Genomic DNA, 20,711 nt, shown 5'->3' on the forward strand with positions numbered 1-20,711 from the left:
CAATTTAAGTAAGCTCTGAAGTTTCATTGGTTGCTCACTTGGTGACTAGGAATGCTGTTGGCCCATATAACCTTCATTTCTGTTGTTAATGCAAAGACGGCAACTGCTCAACAGAAGCTTTTTGTGTTATCGAGTACTGCAGAAGTATCGATGACAGTTGTCAAGCGTGCATTTCGAAACAAAGCATGGTGTTCATCCTCCTAAAAGATAACGTATCAAACATTGTTATTAACAATTCACAGAGAAAGAGTGTTTGGGCAAAGGGAAAAGTTCCGGACGGAAAATGTTGACCACATTCAGCATGCATGTCCGAGAAAATCGACCCGCCAAGCTAGCAGAGAGCTGCAAATTCCGCAACCAACCATCTGGAGAGTCAAAAGGTTAGTAATGAAACTTTATCGTCTGAAATTGGTTCAAGCCCTTTCCGAGGCTTATAAGGTGAAAAGAATAGAGTTCTGCAAACTTGTCCTTGAGCAAATGGAAACAGATGACTTGTTCATTTTGAAGCTAGTGTTTAGCAATGAAGCTACATTTCACACAAACTGGAAAGTCAATCGACACAATGTCCATATTTAGGGCACTGAGAAATCGCAAGAAACAATTCAGCATGAACGCGATTCACCTAAGATGAACGTTTTCTGCGCCATTTCAGTCAATAAAGTTTTAGGTCCTTTATTTCTTGGAAGGTGCAACTGTAATCTGGAAATGTTGCAGAATTGGCTGTTTCCTCAACTCGATTCCTCACTTCCTTGATGTTTTGCTCCCGGTTTTGTAAAATGAAATGGCAGCTCACATTAATACTACTGACATATGGAGCTCAGGTGTCCAGTGTGTATATTGAGCCTTACTGCTCAGTGGAATAGGTCAAACTTTGAGATGACGAGAGGTATACTGCATGCGCAAATGCCGCAGGTCTTACACAGGCACTGCTATAGCAAGGAAACTCGAGAGTATGCTCGGTCACTGGAAAATGTACATGTTGTGATGCGAGATAATAGCCCTAATAAGGGGTTCTGAGCCAGCAGAGCATTTCTGACTGTATGGCTATAGGCAGAAAGATAGTCAGGCACTTCAAACATTTACACCGTACCATTTCCCCAATTGGAGAGATACTGGCAGAGCTAGGACTGTCAAACAAAAGGGGCTGCAAAAAGACACTCCGACACGTTGGAACAGTTTACATATAGGGTAGAATTCGAGCATTGCTTGCGCCATTCGAAGAGCTGACGGGAGAAATAAACGCAACACAAGACAACTGCTTTAGACATGATTCCTTCTGACAGATAGCGCTGTCAAGACAATAAAAGCTACTCTGCTGTAGGTATAAACACTGAGCCATTGTGCTTCTAAGCAGCGATTCTGGACCTATGGCACAAAGATCGCTTATTTGATCAAGCCACCAAAGAGCGAGCCACAGAAATGCTATTGACACAACTGAACAAGACGACAGATCCTGAAAACAGCACAGAGAAAAGCAATAGCAAGATTGAGCACCCTTTAAAAAAAGGTGCACCGAGAGCAACAGAGGCGCAACGTCACTGCTTGATAAATATGGTAAAATTCTAGAGCAGGGGTGTCCATAGTCAGTTCTGGAGGGCCAGTGTCCTGCTTACTTTAGTTCCAACCCCAATTAAACACTCCTGAACCAGCTAATTAGGCTCTTTCCAGGTTGACTAGAAGCGTTCAGAGCTAAGCTATGCAGGATACCGGCCCTCCAGGACCAAGTTTGGACACCCCTGTTCTAGGGGAAAACATGACTAAAGAACACCAGCTGCGGTAAATATCTCCTAGAGGACACCAGGTAAATAGTTTTCTCCCTTGTTTAAATGCATAACAGCAAAAGAAGAAACTATCTGAATGCTTAAGCCGGCAGCTAACTCTCACATGGTCGCCCACTGAAGCTAAGCAGGGCTGTGCAGAGTCAGTACCTGGATGGGAGACCACATGGGAACGCTAGGTTGCTGTCCAAGGTGGTGTTAGTGAGTCCAGCAGGGGGCGCCCAACCTGTGATCTGTGTGGGTCCCAACGCCCCAGTATACTTATGGGGACTCGATATTGCTCAGTGCTCGGAATAGACGTTAAACCGAGGTCCTGACTCTCTGTGGTCATTAAAAATCCCAAATTTGCCCACTGGCCTCTCCATCATGGCCTCCTAACCATCCCCTCTCTGGCTCTCGGGCTCTGAGTATTCGCAGGTGCAGCTGATTATGTTGGGACGGATCATGATTGGCGCTTGGATTGGCGGCGGCTATATAAACCTGCAGAGAACATGGGTTCGATGGCTCCCCGCTCTCTCTCGATTTCCCCGCTTGTATTCAGTGGAGAAAGTGATAAATTGAGTGTTTGCTTGTATCTCTTTGTGGCTTTGTGAGATGCCGTTGTGATAATTTTTAACCGGCAATTGAAGTCCGGCTTTCTGTCTCCCTGTCGGGCTTGGAGCATGCAGGGAGGTTTGGTGCCTTATTTGTTATTTTCATTTTCTCCTGTGTTTGTTAGTAGGGAGGTAAGTTTTCTGTATTTTATTTTATTTGTTTTCAAGGGAAGTTTAATCAAATTTAGTTAGCTTGGTTTATTGTCATTTATTTTGGCTGAACCCCTCCTGATGTTGTTTTTGCTCCTTATTTCTGTAAATAAATCATATACTTTCTTGTTAATTCTCAGTGGTTGTGTTTTTGGTATATATTTTGGGGAGAAAGAGTGCGGGGGCACCAGGGATTATATTTTTAATCCCTGTTATTTTGTTGCCTTTTGGTTAAATCGTCTTTTGATTAAGGATTTTTAATTTAATTCGTAACATATACGATTAAAAAGTTTAAGAGCAGTTTCTTGACGTTTTACAAAACTTCAGACGTGCCATGGCCTCATATACCTGCAACTATCATGAATAAAGCTGCGGCCACACTAGATTGAGCATGCGAAATTCTGTTCAAACAAAATGATTAGATATTTTAAAAAGCGAGTGATTGGTCCATATTTAAAAATTCTGTCCAGAGAGGTCATGTTTTGATCCTCGATTGGTCTCACGCAGTCAAGGGGTGCGATATCTTTCCAACGCAGCGAACTGTGAAACTTGTCGCATAAGCTTGCGTTTCCAGTCTGACGCATTCGTGTGCATATGAGTGGAAGTCTGTGGGGAGAAAAGTCCAGTGTGACCACAGCTTAACTCTTATCTCGTACTTCTCTTATCTTGTAAGCTTCCTAGAGTTTGTAGATACTGAACATTGTACCTTTTTTTTTTTTAAATGATAACCAGCCTTTCTGCTCCTTGTTTGTTTGGACTACTTTAAAGGGCACCTATGGTAGAAAATCTACTTTTCAAGCTGTTTGGACAGTACTGTGTGTTGGTATAGTGTATAGATCGTCATACTGGGGTGATATGAACACACCCAGTCCTTTTTTATCAATTTAACTACAAAAAAAAAGGGTCGGCCAATTGGAGCTGTTTTCAAATCGATCGCACCATTACGTAGGTGTGCGATTCCCCCTGCCCACCGAATTGATTGACAGCTGCACGCATTAACATGTTCCTGTAGTCGCGTGTATAATCATGTCAACAAGACCAGGCAGACATACGCAGAGCAACCGGGAATAAAAGGTCTGTTCTGTTCGCTAGGATCAGCAATCATCATCAAATGTGATTAAGAGTGAGTTTCACATGTTTAAATTTAAAACAGAATATGTGTGTAATTAATTACAGCGTTTTACTTCAGCTTTACTTCATCAGCACAGCCGCGTGTCAGAACAATTATAAAAGAAGACGCTTCAATCCCGGTTTGTGGAAGTTAAATCAGGTTTATTTTGTACATTAGCATAACAGATATCCACACTTGAGGTTAGCCTTAACTAGGCTAAGCGCGCTTTGTCTGTCTGCCTGCCTGCGTGTGTGTGTGTGTGTGTGTGTGTGTGTGCGCGTTAACTTTGTAACGATATTGTGTGTGACTCATCAATGCAACTTCACAATACTGATTAGTAAAGGTTAGTTCTTACTGTAGTATCTCACAAACGCTACGTGAGACCTTCTTCCTTTAAGTCTGTCTGTTGTCTGACGCAGCTGAGGGAGGAGGCATGTAGAAACAGTGGGTGGGAAAGAAAAAGCTTAAAGGCGCAGTACGACAAAACCACCCCCTGCTGGAAATCAGTATAAGACAGCATCTTGTAAAAGGTATAATGAAAAATCTGATGGGTATTTTGATCTGAAACTTTATTAACACATTCTAGAGACGCAAAAGACTTATATTAAACCTGAAAAAAGGGGTAACCTAGGTGCCCTTTAAAGGATAGTGTCTGAACGGCTTCCACTTCCTTGTAATAAAAAACATTGATAATATTTATAAATTATTTTGTACCTTTCTCTGAAAGTCTTTTATTTTCACATGCGTCAGTTGTTCAAAAAATTCATTCATAATGAAATGGGTTTGTTCTTTTAAATGATTTGACATGAGCTATTTAATATCTGTAACGTGGATCTACAAACTTTTTTGAAGGTTTTAAAATAAGAAAAACGTTTATGTGTTTTACTATTGATTTTGCAGTCATGAAATCTTGAAAAAATTATATTTTAATTAATCGGTATCCTTATATAAAAAGTTATCGATTATCGATATCTGCCAAAATTTCCAAATCGGTGCATCACTAAACAGAAGAAAATACAACACAAGTCCTGACCTCAACCTGATTGAGATGCTGTGGCATGACCTCAAGAGAGGGATGCACACCGGACCACCCAAGAATATTGCTGAACTGAAACAGTTTTGTAAAGAGGAATGGTCCATAATCCCGCCAGATCATTGTCCGGGTCTGATTGGCAACTACAGGAAACCCTTGGTTGAGGTTATTGCTGCTAAAGGAGGGTCAACCAGTTATTAACCTCAAAGATTCACATCCTTTGCCCACCCTGCACTGTAAACGTTTACATGTTCTTCATTCATTTATTTTCTTTTTGGCTCAGTCCCTTTATAAATCTGGGTTCGCCACAGCTTACTAGACCCGCCAACGTATCCAGCATATGTTTTACACAGCGGATGCCCTTTCAGCTGCAACCCATCACTGATAATGGCCAATTTAGCTAACACAATTCACCTGTACCATACGTCTTTGGACTATGGGGGAAACCGGAGCACCCGGAGGAAACCCACACCAACATGAGGAGAACATGCAAACTCCACACAGAAACGCCAACTGACCCAGCCGAGACTCAACGACCTTCTTGCTGTGAGGCGATTGTGCTATGCATGGCGCCCTTGTTCACATGTTGTGTTCAATAAACGCACATCATATTTGTGTGGTATTGGTTTTCTATTGTTGTGACTTTAGATGAAGATCTGAACATTTTATGCCAAAAGTAATCCCGAAGGGTTCACATACTTTTTCTTGCAAAAGGAAGCCCTTTTACAATACATTCAGTATTAACCGACACGGTAGTAAATGTTTTACCATTTTGAACATTGACCTGGCTGGAAGTGCTTTGTTTTCCGTGTGGTTTTAGGTGCAATTTGTAAACAGCCTACTAGTCAGAGAGCTACAAACTTTGTGGAATCAACACAACATACAGCTAAATATTTTACAAAATACAGAGAACAAGAAGCCAAGCATTTTAAAATCACATTTACAATTGCAGGTTGGGATCTGGAGGAACAAGAAACTGCTCCATATAAATGGTGTACTGAAAAATGCTCCTCTCAAAATCTGTCCCAAGTCATTTTCTGGTAAACCATTCATTCATACGTCACAACAAAATGACCCTAGTACGAATATCCTTGTTTTAGCCTGAAATGGCAAGTAGGAGGCACAGTTTAGTCTATATATCTGCCAATTTGGTCCTCAGAAACACCTTTACACAGTAGGAATCTGATTAAAGAGCTCCGTTAGTGCCATAGTGGAGTCCGACAACAGAGTGAATCTGGCTTAGTGACATCTGAGAGTCACAACACTACTGACCACAGAGCTGTGCGATCGGATCTCTGACTTCAAATCTTCAAATCCATCCCAGAAAGGATCAACATTTATCCTTTTCCTCATTACTTTATTCATATGATTATTTGAATCAGCATTTAATCTCTGAAGGGATTTTGACAGATGAATAAACGTGAAACATTACCCAATTTCGGATTATGTTTAGGAATGTAATTTTCCAGAAAAGTCTGTGCGCGCGAAAGGGTCTTTGATCTCTATAGGGTATATGCGGAAGTATGCTAAAGGACTTTTCATTTGCCAGTAACCTGGGTTAAGCGCTTCTGGTGAACTGTGTGACACTGCAAAATCGGCACGTTTGAGGTCTGTTTACTGTAAAAATCAGCGATCTTCAGGTTGTACAAGAAGCACTGCATTAAACCACATTTTCCCCCGGCATGTGTTTATAATACGAGCATTTATTTTACCTCAGTATAGTCAATGGAGCTTCTGCGCTAGCCTGACGGGCGCGTTCGAGTAAATGACTTTTTGCCTTGTTTTACACTTGAGCAACTAAATGAATGCCAAAATCTGATTGTATTTTAAATAAATTACAACGTTGATGCTGTAAAAGGAACCATTTAAAAGTCACATAACCATTCACCGGAAGTGTATCAGTATGGGACGAAACACCAGTGGTGTAAAGTACTTAAGTAAATGGACTTTCTTACTTTACTTAAGTATTTTTTTGGCTAATTTGTACTTGTACTGAGTATTAAAATGAAATCAACTTTTACTCTCTACTTGATTACATTTTTGATTGAATATGTACTCTTCACTACATTTGATCGGACACATTGTTACTCGTTACATTGTGATTGTGCGCGACAAGTCGCGATCTTTATCTACCAAGGCTAATTTGTTAGCGGACGAGGCGATATCGCCATCTGCAGGGTGCTGAAGGTACTGTATGCTATTTATGAGCTTAAACACCTGGGGCCTCATGTATCAACGCTGCGTACGCCAGGTTTCGCGCTCAGAATCGCTCACGTTTGGATTTACTAACGATGATATGATTGTGGGAATGTGCGCAGCTCCACGCCAGCTTTATGGCAGGCGTACGCACAATTTTTGTGCGTGTCTGTTTTGTTTCCATTGGCGACTCCTAGAGGCAGTTGTGTTAAATTGCACTCTACAAAGTGTCCGAGCCTTGCAATGGCAGCTGTATGAGACGGGTTCATGATCATCTAGCAGGTATATAAGGTTTCCATGCCATGCAGTTGACCAGCTAAACATTAAAGCACAATTTGCTGCGGTCGCCTGTTTTCCCAATGTAATCTGAGTGATCTACTGCACGCACATTGCTATAAAGACACTATCTGAAGATGAATTTGCATACGTGAATCAGAAACATTTCCATTCACTAAATGTGCAAATAAAATATGATGCACAGACTTATTAATGATTCCTACTTGTCTTTCTCGTGATAAATAGTTGGCAAAATCTGATATGTAGCGGGGGAAAAAAGAAGAAAGAGTTCATCAGACGCTGGGTTCGAACCGAGTTCATGCTCGAACGTGTCAAAACATGTTGACATGCGTCTTACGAGCTGCGCCACTGAGACTATTAAGGGTACTACAACATTTTACACCTATAAATCACACTATTTCTTTCTGTTCAAAGTTTCTCTTCTTGCTTGCTTTTGCCGTTGCTTTTTTGTTGGGTTTTTGCCAAAGTAGAGTCATTAGCATATTCATACGGGGGCGGAGGCAAGGAGGGGTTTTGTGCTCGTGCATGTTGCGCTCAGTTTCATGTACATTCGGATGTACAAAAGAATATGCGTGGGATGCGTGGGATTTGGCGTACGCAGTGTTTCATACATCTGAATTTTTTTCTGCGTACGCACATTTACAGCTTTGTGCCTACGCAATGTTTTAGTATGATTTCCACGCAAGTCTTAGTACATGAGGCCCCAGGGGCCTCATGTATCAACGCTGCGTACACACAAAAACTTTGCGTACGCCAGGTTTCACGCTCAGAATCGCTAACGTTTGGATTTACTAACGATGAAATTAACGTGAGAAGCTCCACGCCAGCTTTATGGCTGGCGTACTCACATTTTTTGTACGTGTCTGTTTTATTTCCATTGGCGACTCCTAGAGGCAGTTGCGTTAAATTGCACTCTACAAAGTGTCTTCTCAGCTGTATGAGACGAGTTCATCCGCATGTCTAGTATATAAGGTTTCCGTACAATACTGTTGACCATCCAAACATTAAAGCGCTATTTGCAGCGGTCGCCGGTTTTCCCAATGTAATCTGAGCGATCTACCGCACGCACATTGCTATAAAAGCACCATCTAAGGATGAAATGGCATACGTGAATCAGAAACATTTCTAATCAATAAATGTGCAAATAAAATATGATGCACAGACTTATTAATGATTCCTACTTGTCTTTTTCGTGATAAAGAGTATATAGACAAAATCTGATATGTAGCGGGGGAAATAAAGAATAAGTTCATCAGCCGCTGGATTCGAACAGAGTTCATGCTTGAACATGTCAAAACGTGTTGACATGCGTTTAACGAGCTGCGCCACTTAGGATGTTTGAGACGCTACAAAATTTTACACCTATAGATCTCACTATTTCTTTTTTAATCCACTCAGTGCGATGTTCAGACCCAACTGTGTTAACCGCATCAGCTAAACTCTCCCCACTATAAAAAAAAAACTCTCCCATTCTATTTTTTCTTTTGTTATCAATTCTGGAGAACAAACTTGCAAATAAAACAGTTTTTCTCCGGTCTACCTCCGAAAGCAGCACCTTCAATTCACATTCTGTTCAAAGTTTCTCTTCTTGCTTGCTTTTGCCGTTGCTTTTTCGTTGGGTTTTTGCCAAAGTCGAGTCATTAGCATATTCATACGGGGGAGGAGGCAGGGAGGGGTTTTGTGCTCGTGCATGTTGCGCTCAGTTTCACGTTCATTCAGATGTACAAAAGAATATGCGTGAGATTCGGCGTACGCAGTGTTTCATACATCTGAATTTTTTTCTGCATACGCACATTTACAGCTTTGTGCGTACGCAATGTTTTAGTATGATTTCCACGCAAGTTTTAGTACATGAGGCCAGCACTGATGACCATCCATGGCCTTATCTGAAAGAAATGTTTTTATTTGCCGATATGTCTATTTAATGTTAATTTAATGTGAATTTAATACAGTTACTGATATGGCAAAAACCACTGAGACATGACTATTTGTGATGTATTTTTCATTGAATTTATATGTAGTTTACTAAGTTGAAAAATAACACTGCTTCTCTTTGTTTAATTTAAATAAAGAGAAAACATCCTAATCAATAGAAAAACTACTCAAAATAAAAGTGTCAGATTGAAACTTATAATTCTAACGCCCCATTCACACGGGGCTTCAGCGTCAATGCTTGCCATTCACTTTGAATGGGTGATGTCAGGCGTTGCCGAACTGCATTGTGGATCCATCGGCGCCGCTTGAGAAGCGTTGCTCGCTGCAGAAGTTGGGACTTAGTCAACTTTTCAAGCAGCGACGGAAGCGTCAGCCAATCAGATGGCTTCATGCAAATACACCAGCTCAGACAGAGACCTATTGCTAACTAATTTCATTGGCTGACGCTGCTATGACGATCGCGTCAGCCCCAACTTCAGACACGCCCTCTGTCAAGCGTTGACGCTGAAGCCACATGTGAATGGGGCATAAGGTGACGAAATGGCAGAGATGTGTACTGGAGCTGTGAGGACTCATCCTAGGACGAATGTCCCTTCAGTCCTTCCTTAGCATAATAGAGGTAAATATGGTTTTATATTCGCATATTCCTTCAGAGACAACTTGTGACACACTCGCTATATTGTTTACCACGATACTTTGAATATTCGGTCTGAAATAATCTGCAAGTGTGACTTGAAAACAACATTAGCACTGTTTATTTGACGGTGAACACTGTTGTACTTTAATGGTCATTGGCTGCTAATATGATTTCGCTATTTAAAATTAGCAAATAACACTTTTTAAATTACCTTATTAAGGAGAAAGTCCAAATGTGTGAATATTAAATATACATTACCTAAATATTAGCATTGAAAGGATAGTGTATAATACTTTAGCAGTTCACAGAACTACTAGTGTCTTTCTATTTCCTGCTTTTTTTAGCCCATCGTTGAGTATTTATTTACTCATAGAATCGTTCATAAATATATACGTTCAGTTATGTTAATTTCAGTAATAATATGGACTAATGCAGTAAAGTAATATTTTCTTTCTTTTAGTGCAGTGGTTCTCAAACTTTTTTCACCCAAGTACCACCTCAGAAAAAAATAGTCTCTCCAAGTACCACCATGATGACCAGTATTAAAGTACAGTAGCGTGCCCTGTACACCCCAAAGGTCTCATTTCCAAAATGTACAACCTGATTATGACATTCCGTAACATAACACTGGAGAAGATTAAAATGGAATGGATAGAAGAACTAGGAATTAATATTTCAGAACAAACTTGGGATAAACCAGACTTTATCATGTGCGCGTCTTAATCTGATTCAGATGAAAACTCTTTACCGTATTCACTACAGCAAAACCAAACCGGCTAAAATCTACCCCAATATAGATGAAGCATGCGATCGTTGCAAACTCATGCAAGGCAGACCTAACCCATATGTTCTGGTCATGTGACAAACTGAGACGATTTTGGTCTTTAATATTTGAGCTTTTAAACGCCTTCAATTTAAGGGTGCTTTCACACCTACACTTTTGTTTCCGAACGCGTCTCGTTTGCCCAGTTAGCGCGGTTCGTTTGGCATATGTGAACAGGGCAATCGCGCTCTGTTCCGCGCCAAAGTAATCGCTCCGAGATCTCTTGAATGAGGTGGTCTCGGCTCGATTGAAACGAACCCTGGCGCGGGTTTGATTTCAGTGAGAAAGCGATACGATCCGAGCGCGGCTATATCACAGTGTTTTATGGATATGTAATAGGCTTACGGCTATATGAAGAGAGAATTATGAGTAGGGCGGGAAGTTTCGTGAGTCTCCAGATGCCCGCAAACGAGTGATGATCTCCTGGTAATCTCGCGTCTCCCTCCCGGTCCTCAAATAGGCATCGTCGCGCACCCTTCTCACCCCTCCCCACCGCATCTCTCCTCAGACACGTCTCGCGCGCGCACCCTGTCAATCACCACCAAACCACCACCTCTCCTGACAGGTTAGCGGGACTCTGCAAAATAAACCCTGACACTCTGACCAATGTAAGGAGAGTTAACTCACACGTGACTTGTTTTAGCTCTTTCGGTCCGATTAGAAACTTTGCAGTGTGAAAGCGAACCGCTCCAAGAGCAAAGAGCAACAATGTAACATTTGTAATCTCTGTTTCGGAACAACTGAATCGATTCACAGGTGTGAAAGCACCCTAAGAATTCAACGTAATCCAGAAATGGCTGTTTGGAGTAGCAAATGAGGACATCCATGAAGCCAAAGATATAGAAAACGCCTTTGCCTTTGTAACATTAATAGCCAGAAGAAGAATTCTTATGGAGTGGAAATCACCAATGCCACCTAATCTGTCACTTTGGCTTAGTGATGTAATGCTATTTTTGAAAACAGAAAAAAAAATTCTCAGAGGATCAACCAAAACATTTTTCAAAACATGGGACCCTCTAATAATTCATATTGAGACTAATGTACTCCTCCAACAATAAATTACCAACCCCAAACCCCCTACCCCCCACCCCCCAAACTGTTTTTTTTTTTGTAAATTAATTTTTATTTTATTCTCATTTTTATTATTTTATCATATTATTAATATTTTTTTATTTCATCCATTTCCTTTTTATAATAATTTTATTTTGTTCATTTGTCTCGGTTTCAAATTAATGTATGGTTCAAAAAAAAAAAAAAACGAAAATACCTGTCTTTGAATACCTGTAATGTATTGTACCTTTTGACAAAAACACACTACAAATTTTTTAAAACACAGTAGCGTAGCAGGCCTAATTAAGCAGCTACAGCTCTGACAGTTCAAAAACAAGGCAAATTTATTCCCATTATTATGAATATTGATTATTGTGAGCCACGAACATACGAACATCATAAATATTTTGAACATTAACACTGCACTGTGCTTACAGGTAAAAAAAAAAAAAAGTAATGTTTTAATTAAAACGTGCTTTTAAAAGTTGATTAAAAAGACACTTCCTAACAAAGAAATGTAATGTAAAATATTAACATATAGTAGCCTGTTCATCAAAACCTGGAAATATTCTTTGCACGTCATAAATATAGGCTATATGTCATCATATTTATATATAAACTTTTGTTTGGATAAATTTTAAAATATATGTGGCATGTATACATGACTTATTTGTGCATCTTTGAAATCTAAACTTGTGTTTTAAATATATGAATTGGATTTACATATTTAAATTAGAAATTAATTCTGCTTGCTGCGCGTTAGAGTAGGCTTTGTGTCTCATTAAACCATAACTGTCAACGCTGGGATATAAAAATACGGGCCCTTTTAGGTAAATTACCATCCTATCTTTCTAATTTGCTAACATTTCAACTAAATAACCAGCACAGTAGATCTGGTTCGTGTGTTCGTCTAACAGTCCCAAGGGTACTGTCAGAACTTGGCAACCGTGCTTTTTCCGTTTACGCTCACAGGGCTTGGAATGACCTGCAAAATTGGCTCAATCTTGACACTCTTTCAACTCTGAGTACTTTTAAACATCTTTTATACGACATCTTAAAGAACACTAGTAATTGTTTTTTTATGATCTGATGTTTTATGAACGGTCTTCTTGTAACTTTGTGGTATTGTTTTTGTGATTTTTATGTGAAACCTTATGTGCTGCCTGCCATCTTGACCAGGTCTCACTGGAAGAAGAGACAGAACTGTCTTCTCCTGGCTAAATAAAGGAAATAATAATAATAATAATAATAATAATAATAATATGCCCCAACAACCGTTACAAATATGGGTTCAACCGATAGAATACATAACAATTATATATATATATATATATATATATATATATATATATATATATATATATATATATATATATATATAAAGGAAAATAAATAAAAAGGTTTCGCCTCATAAAATCAATTTACTGATCACATCGGTGTTATTGTGCGTATTAAAGGGTTAAAAGTGTGTTAATTTTTTTTTACATTAAAGGGTCACGAAACACTAAAACACATTTTTTGAGCTGTTGACAGTCGTATATGTGTCCCACACTGCTAAAAACACTATTAGGACACCTATATTTCACTAAAAAGTGTAAATTGGTTGTTTTTGCGTTATTTTAAGCAAATTCGTACTTCCGGTTTGAAAAAATTTTTGAAGCTGCGTCACGGTCATGACATAATAGCGTGTATTCCAGCGTGCAGACTGGACGTCTGTGCCAGAGTGTGTCTTATTACATCTTACAGTGTGATGCATTAATGCATGAGTAAAGCTTGATTCAAACCAATCAGCGCGCTCTATTGTGCAACTTCATTAATATTCATTACTGTCACAGTGTTTAGACGACAGAGACGCCACGTTGTGTTGGCAAAACAAGCGTGAAGTGTTGCTTTTATAGTTTGCTGCAGTTAAGTTTTGTTTTCATTTTCTCTCTGTGAGAGCGCAGCTGGAGTCACGTGTGGATTAACAGTGTACGCGACGCTCGACAACAATAACTTACGTGTCTAAGGAGGATTATTGTTTACCTGAGAGCTGTTCTCATCTGCAAACGCTGAGATCCGGATTCGCTTGTAATCTCCTCTTAATAAAGACGCGGCTCTAGTTGCTGGGGATTGTCCTGTCTCTACAGATTTGGTAAGTGAGCGACCAGTGCTCTTTGTTTATTCAGTTCCTATTTTATTCGGATCGAAAAAACTATTGCACCGAGTGTAAACAAGTTAGCACCACAACCAAACTCTAACCTCGTGTTGGATTTTGTGACCGGAATAACACACGCGGCTTTCTGACGCTACCTGCCGTGTGCATCTAAGTTTCCGGGAAATGCTGAGGGTTTTTTTTCTCTCATTCGCCTTGCGGGATCAAACATTGCATGAAAATACACGCTTACAGCAGTTCCTCGAATCAAATATCTCGTTTGTCGCGAGGGACATGAATGAATTCCCTGAATGAAAGAGCCAAACTGCAGTTAAAGTCCAACATTTAATAATTTGGCAAATAATTCGACAACAGATGTCCTTGTAAACACAGTCACTTTGTCCGCTGTGGTTGTGTGTTTTGACTCTGAAAGTCAGCACGCCCAAATAGACACTCCCACACCAAGCCTCTTTTCTTCCTCCGACACTCCCCCCTAAACAGAGCTGGACACGCCCACTTTTCAGACTTTTTCCAAAGTAGAGGTTTGAAAACCCCCTGCTGAAACGGGGGGTTTCATGCCCCTTTAATTATTCAGCGATTACTCCGCGTACCACTATAAGAAAGCCTGCGTATCACTAGTGGTACACATACCACAGTTTGAGAACCACTGTTTTAGTAGATATGTGAGACTTTTAATTGTAAAAAAGTGGTTTATTAATTTGTTTTACATTTTAGTTATTATGCTCCACAAATGATTTCACATAAATCAAGATTTTAAATAATTATGTGTGGAAATAGGTCGAAAATATGATTTGAGAAAGAAAACCAACCTGTTTGTTCCTCTGGATCTTCATGTTTGACTGTGAATGTGTCTTCGATGATCAGGTCTTCACTCTCCACTTTAATAAACGCCATCTTTATAACAGTATGAAGATCAGTCGCTTCAGCAGGAGTTTTCCTCTGTGTTTGGACACTGTTAAAAATGAGAACAATGAACAGAAATAAAAGAAACACACACTCAGTCTGCGTCTCAATCAGCTCTCTAGTTCACTTCTCACTGTGGCGAGAGAGACTTAAACCACCTGAGTAGAAAACAAGCAGTTAAATCCTGCTCTACAAATGTATAAATACACTACGATACATATGTTTAACATAACTTTTGTTCTCTAACAACGCCGTTGGTCAGTAAAAAGTGTCACGGCACATGTTTTGTTGATTAGCATACAGCTTTCATTAGCGGTGATTCGAGCGAATCAAATATGAATCATTTTCATAAAAGGTTGATTCAATTGACTCGGAGTCTACTCGCCCATGACTGAACTCATGTTTACCAACAGATTCACGCTACAAAGAGAGAAATGAGACGCGCTTTAAAAGTCGTCAGATGAGGTGTTGCGGTACATTTTCTGTCAAATAATTAGTTTAGCATCGCCTATATCTGAACAAATGTTTCGTTTTTAAACCTTAAACTCTTCAAAGCACAAACCTTCTGTGGGACCGCTCCGGGCCGCACACAGCAGTACGACGCCGTCTAGTGACGTCACATAATCACACCAAAACAAAAGTCTTGTCGCGTTGAATCTTATTTAATAATACTCGTACACAGCCAAAATGCTTTTCTTACTTACATTCTTACTTAGATATTTTGTCTTGTTTCTAGTCCAAATATTTTCAAATTCTTAAATCAAGAAGCATTTTAGAGACAAGCAAAACATATTGTCTTGTTTTAAGAAATAATATGCCAAAATGAAGTGAGTTTTTCCCTAAATCAAGCAACATAATCTGCCAATGGGGTTAGCAAAATAATCTTATTTTTCAATTTGTGATAAGATTATTTTGCTTCCCCCCATTATTTTGCTTGATTTAAGGAAAAACACTTCATTTTGGCATATTATTTCTTAAAACAAGACAATATGTTTTGCTTGTCTAGAAAATGCTTCTTGATTTGACAACTTTTAGATATTTGGACTAGAAACAAGACAAAAAAATCTAAGTAAGAAAAGCATTTTTGCAGTGTATAATAGGGCATGTGCACACAGACTTTTAATTTTCCGCCAGCCAGCCTGACGGGTTCCAGTGAACTGTCTTTCCATTACAAGATCGATGTTTTAAGATCTGTTTTCTTTAAAAATCTGTGATCTTCCCAGCCTAGATATACGATATAAAGTTCATTTTCCCCCGACCATGTCTTTAACCCTTTCATGCATGAATTATAAAAAACTTTAATATGCCACTAAAATTGAAATCTGTTTTCATTTTTACAAAATTTTGTTCACACACATACACTACGGACAATTTAGCTAACCCAATTTACCTTAGCGCATGTCTTTGGACTTGTGGGGGAAACCGGAGCACTTGGAGGAAACCACGCCAAGACAGGGAAAACACGCAAACTCCACACATCAACGCCAACTGAACCAGCCGCGGCACGAACCAGCGACCTTCTTGCTGTGAGGCGAACGTGGCAGCCCATAACAGTAGTTTCATCCTTATCTTACTACATGTAAAATCATCTCAGTTGTTGTATTTTAAGTTGAAACTGGTTTCTTAACAGCACGCAGGAAATTATTCTCATTTAGTGTGAAAGCCTTTAAAGCAGTCAGGACACAGGGCAACCTGACATTGGACGCAGATGTATCTGGCCAGTGCTTCCCAATGCCATACCGCACCACAGGGGGAGTGTTCACCTGGTTTCTTCTCTTGGGTGTCTGGGTCAGAAATTAAATAATTGCCATTTAATGTGATTTTAAATTACTATTTATGTCGATATATTTGTTAAATGTCTGTTTTATTACAATACAAGACAATTTATAACATTTAAAAAAAGCAGAATAGATATACTTGCAGGCTTCAGAAATAAAAAGACTTTTATGCAATCATTATGGACAGTTGGTTTTTGGTAAACTACATTTTACCCTAATTTATTTTTTTTAATTACTAACATATTCGTCATACTTTAGTGTTCATGCTGATTTTTTTATACCTGAATTGACCTCCTTGAATAAACGTTTTTCACAGACATGCCTGAGGCATTTAGCACACAGCCATCTTTGTCAACCATCTTGGATTATTGATGTCATCAAGCTAAGAATAACTGGAACGCAAGAGAGTAGCCACTGTGACAATCCTGCTGACAGTCTACCGACACTTAGGGGCGGCTGACGTGAAACTGACAATTCGACACAGTGTTGAGATCCCGAAGCGCAAGTGTTTAAAAACACTGCATCGAAGCATGATCCGAAACACCCAAGTCACGTGGCTAAAGTGTTTTGAAACACCTGTGCTGTGTCCCAATCCGCTTACTATGCGTCGTAAGTATTATTTGAAAATAGAATTAATATGTACCATAGTACAAACCATAGTATGTTGAAAAGAGTGTGCCTGAAAATCCCGGAAGGTTTGCTATTTCCAGGTAAAAAAAAATTGTGTAGAGGCGTCCCTACTCTAACCACGAATATTGCCTGAAATACATTGAGCATTGGACGTGAATTTGATTGGAACTTCAAACAGGGCCGGAGCAAGCTGAACTGCCGCTCTAGGCTAAAGAAGGTCACGCCGCCCTCAACTCTAAAGTGAGGGGGGGCGGACGCCGCCCTCTTTATTTTGCTGCACTAGACACGGATATAACTGAGGGCACGGGTGGTGAGGGTAGTGTCGCGGACGCCGCCCTCTCTATTCTGCCGTCCCAGACGCGGATATAACTGAGGGCGCTGGTGGTGAGGGTAGTTTCGGGAACCCCGCTCTCTCTATTCTGCTGCCCTAGACGCGGATATAACTGAGTGCGCGGGTGGTGAGGGTAGTGTCGGGGACGCCGCTCTCTCTATTCTGCTGCCCCAGACGCGGATATAACTGAGGGCGCGGGTGGTGAGGGTAGTGTCGCGGACACCGCCCTCTCTGTTCTGCCGCCCCAGACGCGGATATAACTGAGGGCGCGTGTGGTGAGGGTAGTTTCGGGAACCCCGCTCTCTCTATTCTGCTGCCCTAGACGCGGATATAACTGAGGGCGCGGGTGGTGAGGGTAGTGTTGCGGACACCGCCCTCTCTATTCTGCCACCCCAGACGCGGAAATAACTGAGGGCGCGGGTGGTGAGGGTAGTGTCGCGGACGCCGCCCTCTCTGTTCTGCCGCCCCAGACGCGGATATAACTGAGGGCGCGGGTGGTGAGGGTAGTGTCGGGGACGCCACTCTCTCTATTGTGCCGCCCCAGACGCGGATATAACTGAGGGCGCGGGTGGTGAGGGTAGTGTCGGGGACGCCGCTCTCTCTATTCTGCCGCCCTAGATGCGGATATAACTGAGTGCGCGGGTGGTGAGGGTAGTGTCGGGGACGCTGCTCTCTCTATTCTGCCGCCCCAGACGCGGATATAACTGAGGGCGCGGGTGGCGAGGGTAGTTTCGGGGACGCCGCCCTCTCTTTTCTGCCGCCCCAGACGCGGATATTACTGAGGGCGCTGGTGGTGAGGGTAGTTTCGGGAACGCCGCTCTCTCTATTCTGCTACCCTAGATGTGAATATAACTGAGGGCTCGTGTGGCGAGGGTAGTTTCGGGGAAGCCGCCCTCTCTATTCTGCCGCCCTAAATGCGTATATAACTGAGGGCGTGGGTGGTGAGGGTAGTGTCGCGGACGCCACCCTCTCTATTCTGCCGCCCCAGACGCGGATATATCTGAGTGCGCGGGTGGTGAGGGTAGTGTCGGGGACGCTGCTCTCTCTATTCTGCCACCCCAGACGCAGATATAATTGAGGGCGCGGGTGGTGAGGGAAGTGTCGCGGACGCCGCCCTCTCTATTCTGCCGCCCCAGACGCGGATATAACTGAGGGCGCGGGTGGTGAGGGTAGTTTCGGGAACCCCGCTCTCTCTATTCTGCTGCCCTAGACGCGGATATAACTGAGGGCGTGGGTGGTGAGGGTAGTGTCGCGGACACCGCCGTCTCTATTCTGCCACCCCAGACGCGGATATAACTGAGGGCGCGGGTGGTGAGGGTAGTGTCGCGGATGCCGCCCTCTCTGTTCTGCCGCCCCAGACGCGGATATAACTGAGGGCGCGAGTGGTGAGGGTAGTGTCGGGGACGCCACTCTCTCTATTCTGCCGCCCCAGACGCGGATATAACTGAGGGCGCGGGTGGTGAGGGTAGTTTCGGTAACCCCACTCTCTCTATTCTGCTGCCCTAGATGCGGATATAACTGAGTGCGCGGGTGGTGAGGGTTGTGTCAGGGACGCTGCTCTCTCTATTCTGCCGCCCCAGACGCGGATATAACTGAGGGCGCGGGTGGCGAGGGTAGTGTCGCGGACGCCGCCCTCTCTGTTCTGCCGCCCCAGACGCGGATATAACTGAGGGCGCGGGTGGTGAGGGTAGTGTCGGGGACGCCACTTTCTCTATTCTGCCGCCCCAGACGCGGATATAACTGAGGGCGCGGGTGGTGAGGGTAGTGTCAGGGACGCCGCTCTCTCTATTCTGCCGCCCTAGATGCGGATATAACTGAGTGCGCGGGTGGTGAGGGTAGTGTCGGGGACGCTGCTCTCTCTATTCTGCCGCCCCAGACGCGGATATAACTGAGGGCGCGGGTGGCGAGGGTAGTTTCGGGGACGCCGCCCTCTCTTTTCTGCCGCCCCAGACGCGGATATTACTGAGGGCGCTGGTGGTGAGGGTAGTTTCGGGAACGCTGCTCTCTCTATTCTGCTACCCTAGATGTGAATATAACTGAGGGCTCGTGTGGCGAGGGTAGTTTCGGGGAAGCCGCCCTCTCTATTCTGCCGCCCTAAATGCGTATATAACTGAGGGCGCGGGTGGTGAGGGTAGTGTCGCGGACGCCGCCCTCTCTATTCTGCCGCCCCAGACGCGGATATATCTGAGGGCGCGGGTGGTGAGGGTAGTGTCGGGGACGCTGCTCTCTCTATTCTGCCACCCCAGACGCAGATATAATTGAGGGCGCGGGTGGTGAGGGTAGTGTCGCGGACGCCGCCCTCTCTATTCTGCCGCCCCAGACGCGGATATAACGGAGGGCGCGGGTGGTGAGGGTAGTTTCGGGAACCCCGCTCTCTCTATTCTGCTGCCCCAGACGCGGATATAACTGAGGGCGTGGGTGGTGAGGGTAGTGTCGCGGACACCGCCCTCTCTATTCTGCCACCCCAGACGCGGATATAACTGAGGGCGCGGGTGGTGAGGGTAGGGTCGCGGACGCCGCCCTCTCTGTTCTGCCGCCCCAGGCGCGGATATAACTGAGGGTGCGGGTGGTGAGGGTAGTGTCGGGGACGCCACTCTCTCTATTCTGCCGCCCCAGACGCGGATATAACTAAGGGCGCGGGTGGTGAGGGTAGTTTCGGGAACCCCACTCTCTCTATTCTGCTGCCCTAGATGCGGATATAACTGAGTGCGCGGGTGGTGAGGGTAGTGTCAGGGACGCTGCTCTCTCTATTCTGCCGCCCCAGACGCGGATATAACTGAGGGCGCGGGTGGCGAGGGTAGTTTCGGGGACGCCGCCCTCTCTGTTCTGCCGCCCCAGACGCGGATATAACTGAGGGCGCGGGTGGTGAGGGTAGTGTCGGGGACGCCACTCTCTCTATTCTGCCGCCCCAGACGCGGATATAACTGAGGGCGCAGGTGGTGAGGGTAGTTTCGGGAACCCCACTCTCTCTATTCTGCTGCCCTAGATGCGGATATAACTGAGTGCGCGGGTGGTGAGGGTAGTGTCAGGGACGCTGCTCTCTCTATTTTGCCGCCCCAGACGCGGATATAACTGAGGGCGCGGGTGGCGAGGGTAGTTTCGGGGACGCCGCCCTCTCTTTTCTGCCGCCCCAGATGCGGATATTACTGAGGGCGCGGGTGGTGAGGGTAGTTTCGGGAACGCCGCTCTCTCTATTCTGCTGCCCTAGATGTAAATATATCACTGAGGGCTCGTGTGGCGAGGGTAGTTTCGGGGAAGCCGCCCTCTCTATTCTGCCGCCCTAAATGCGTATATAACTTAGGGCGAGGGTA

At 43.2% G+C, this 20,711-nt stretch overlaps 1 protein-coding gene across 1 annotated transcript in view; it reads right to left on the bottom strand.

Moving 5' to 3' along the window:
• The window catches only part of si:dkey-262g12.10, a 31,804-nt gene that overhangs the window by 8,411 nt on the left and 2,682 nt on the right, over nt 1–20,711 (bottom strand). Inside the window, exon 3 of the mRNA XM_021475813.3 lies at nt 14,568–14,710. Within this exon, the coding sequence (XP_021331488.2) occupies nt 14,568–14,710 (143 nt within the window). The remainder of the gene's footprint in view (nt 1–14,567; nt 14,711–20,711) is intronic.

The sequence above is a fragment of the Danio rerio genome, chromosome 4, assembly GCF_049306965.1.
Source record: "Danio rerio strain Tuebingen ecotype United States chromosome 4, GRCz12tu, whole genome shotgun sequence".
NCBI lineage: Eukaryota > Metazoa > Chordata > Actinopteri > Cypriniformes > Danionidae > Danio > Danio rerio.